This window comes from Octopus bimaculoides, chromosome 27 (assembly GCF_001194135.2).
Source record: "Octopus bimaculoides isolate UCB-OBI-ISO-001 chromosome 27, ASM119413v2, whole genome shotgun sequence".
NCBI classification, from domain to species: Eukaryota; Metazoa; Mollusca; class Cephalopoda; order Octopoda; family Octopodidae; genus Octopus; species Octopus bimaculoides.
This window is the reverse complement of record NC_069007.1, coordinates 21,425,627-21,428,501: the sequence shown is the minus strand read 5'-3', so window position 1 is coordinate 21,428,501 and position 2,875 is coordinate 21,425,627. Positions and strand designations below refer to the sequence as shown.

Below are 2,875 nucleotides of genomic sequence, written 5' to 3'. Positions count from 1 at the left end.
GGCGTCACCTACTACAACGAACAAGAGTTTGGCGACAGTTGGAGAACTGGTAGTCTATCAGCGTGCCGAAACCGACTGACGCCTCTCCAAAAGAAGGAATCGCCATGTGAGAAGAATTTCAAAACACGAGAACACGAGTGCCAAATACTCCTCAGTGACGTCTTCGTTGAGTGCAGCAAAAAAGTCGACCCTAAAACATATTACAGGTAATTCTTTTACTCTTTTATTCTTTTACATGTTTACCTGCGGCCATGCTGGAGCACAGCCTTTAGTCGAACAAATCGACCCCAGGACTTATTCTTTGTAAGCTTAGTACTTATTCTATCGGCCTCTTTTGCTGAACCGCTAAGTTACAGGGTCGTAAACACACCTGCATTGGTTGTCAAGCGATGGTAGGGGGGACAAATACAGACACACAAACATATACATACATATATATATATATATATGTGTGTATGTATATATATATATATATATATATATATATATATATATATATATATACAACTGCTTTTTATATTTAAGAGGAGTGACATTTTGAGTAGACATATTTAATTTCTGCAGTAATAAAAACTAATGTAATTCCTTTATTTATCAACGTATTTCCTCGTTAGCTTCAAGATTCTCTAATTGTGAAATCAAGAACAATAGGAAGATGTGATGTTCATGCCCCATTCTCATTCTGTTTTCCAGGTCATGTCTAATGGATATGTGTGATTGTCCGAAAGGCAAACTCTGCTCCTGTGAGTCCCTCCTGGCGTACAGTCGGGCCTGCACAAGAGAAGGGCTGTACATACCACAAGAAAAATACGGACATTGTAAAGGTAAGAAATGGAAAAGAATTTATGCAAACAATTTACTGGTTTCAAATTTTAGCACAAGGCCAGCAATTTGGGGGAGCGGGGTAAGACGATTACATTGACCCCAATGTTCAACTGGTACTTCATTTATCAACCCTGAAAGGATGAGATGCAAAATAGACCTTGGTGGAATTTGAACTCAGAATGTAACGATGGACGAAATACCACAAGGCATTTTGTCTGGTACACTAACGATTCGAACAGCTTACCGCCCTATTAATAATAATCCTTTCCACTAAAAGCACAAGGCCTGAAATTTTGGGGGAGGGGATGAGTCGATTAGACCTACCTCAGTATACAACTGGTACTTAATTTATCAACACTGAAAAATGAAAGGCAAAGTCGACCTCAGCGGAATTTGAACTCAGAACATAGTGACATGCTAAATACCATCAAGCATTTTGTCTGGCGTGCTAACCATTCTGCCAGCTTGTTACCTTCTTTATTTATGGAAAAGTAGCTATCGATTCAGTATTTGCAAGCTATTATTTATAATTCTATGTGCTTCGAGATCCACTGTTCCAAAACAGAATTATATCATATTTACTTGTATTTGTGTGCCAATATACGCCCCCTGTCTCGTTTTATATTCATATTTTTAATTATAATTTTGGTTTATTATTTCTTTCTTTCTGTCTTTTCCCGATGACAACACCAGACAAGACGTGTCCCGATGGTGCTGAATTCAACGTGTGCGGTCCAGCCTGTGCTCGAACCTGCGACAATATCAACTCTATAGATCGATCATGCCTCATGAAACCGTGTGTGAGGGGTTGCCACTGCACACATAACAGACCAGTATTCCACAATGGACGATGCATCCCAGCTCACAGGTGCCCAAAAGGCAAACAAGACGCTACATAGCAAAATAACTATATATATATATATTATATGTATATATATATATATATACGTATGTACAAACATATATATACATATATAGATATACACATGTATATATACATATAAATATATATATGTGTATGCATACATATATATATATATATATATATATATATATATTTATATATACACATATATATGTATGTGTTTGTGTATATGTATACACACACACACACACAGGTATATTTCTACAGTAATACACCTACTTGTTAAATTATGTATGCACCTGCATATACATGTATGTCTGTCTGCATTTGTATTGTCTCTATATATATATGTACATAGTTGAAGTTTATATACACACATACATACATATATATATATATATATATATATATATATATTTTATAACTATATACATAATTATAACAAGGCTTGGCTTGTGCCTCCCCATGCACTGAAAAATAGACATCAAAAGACACTATTAAGCCCTTGTTATAATTATGGATATAATTATAAAATATTAGTAAAATTTACCTCTGAGGTTTTATTTCCGAGCTGACCACTTGGTGAATCATTTATCATGTCAACATTTTATCATTATGTATATATATATATATATATATATATATATATATATATATATATATATATACATACATATATCTTTATTTATATATATATACGCACATATATATATATATATTTACCATTTGATATTGACAGTATTTAAATAAGACCTACTAATATGTATGTGTGTATGTATATATATGTGTGTATGTGTATGTTTGTATGTATATATATAAACATATTCAGAGACAATTTATACATAAACGTACACACACAACAGCAAGACACATGTACTACACATACATGAAGAAACATATTCCTCATCTGCTATACACGGGTTCAAATCCAGAAGACAGTCACTTCTATATTTATTTGGTCATATTTTTGTGTTGTTTCTGTTGTTGCTACTGTTGTTTTTTTTTTACATTTGTTTTTTTTTTCTTTTGCTGCTGCTGATAGTTCAAGGTTGAAAGATGACATAGAGGTCAAAACGGAAAAAAAATAAATAAATAAAATGAAATAGCAAACTTCTGCAGGTTGCCTAGAACAAAATCCCTTTACATATATATATAAATGTATATATATATATATATATATATATA

At 33.0% G+C, this 2,875-nt stretch overlaps 1 protein-coding gene across 1 annotated transcript; it reads left to right on the top strand.

Annotated features, from left to right (window-relative positions):
• The first annotated feature begins 6 nt into the window (after nucleotides 1–6).
• Nucleotides 7–2,313, top strand: LOC128250998 (BMP-binding endothelial regulator protein-like). The gene is made up of 3 exons (XM_052977242.1): nucleotides 7–206; nucleotides 694–824; nucleotides 1,519–2,313. Exons 2-3 carry the CDS (start codon nucleotides 704–706, stop codon nucleotides 1,722–1,724), a joined length of 327 nt encoding a protein of 108 aa, XP_052833202.1. The 5' UTR covers nucleotides 7–206; nucleotides 694–703; the 3' UTR covers nucleotides 1,725–2,313.
• The last annotated feature ends 562 nt before the right edge of the window (nucleotides 2,314–2,875 follow it).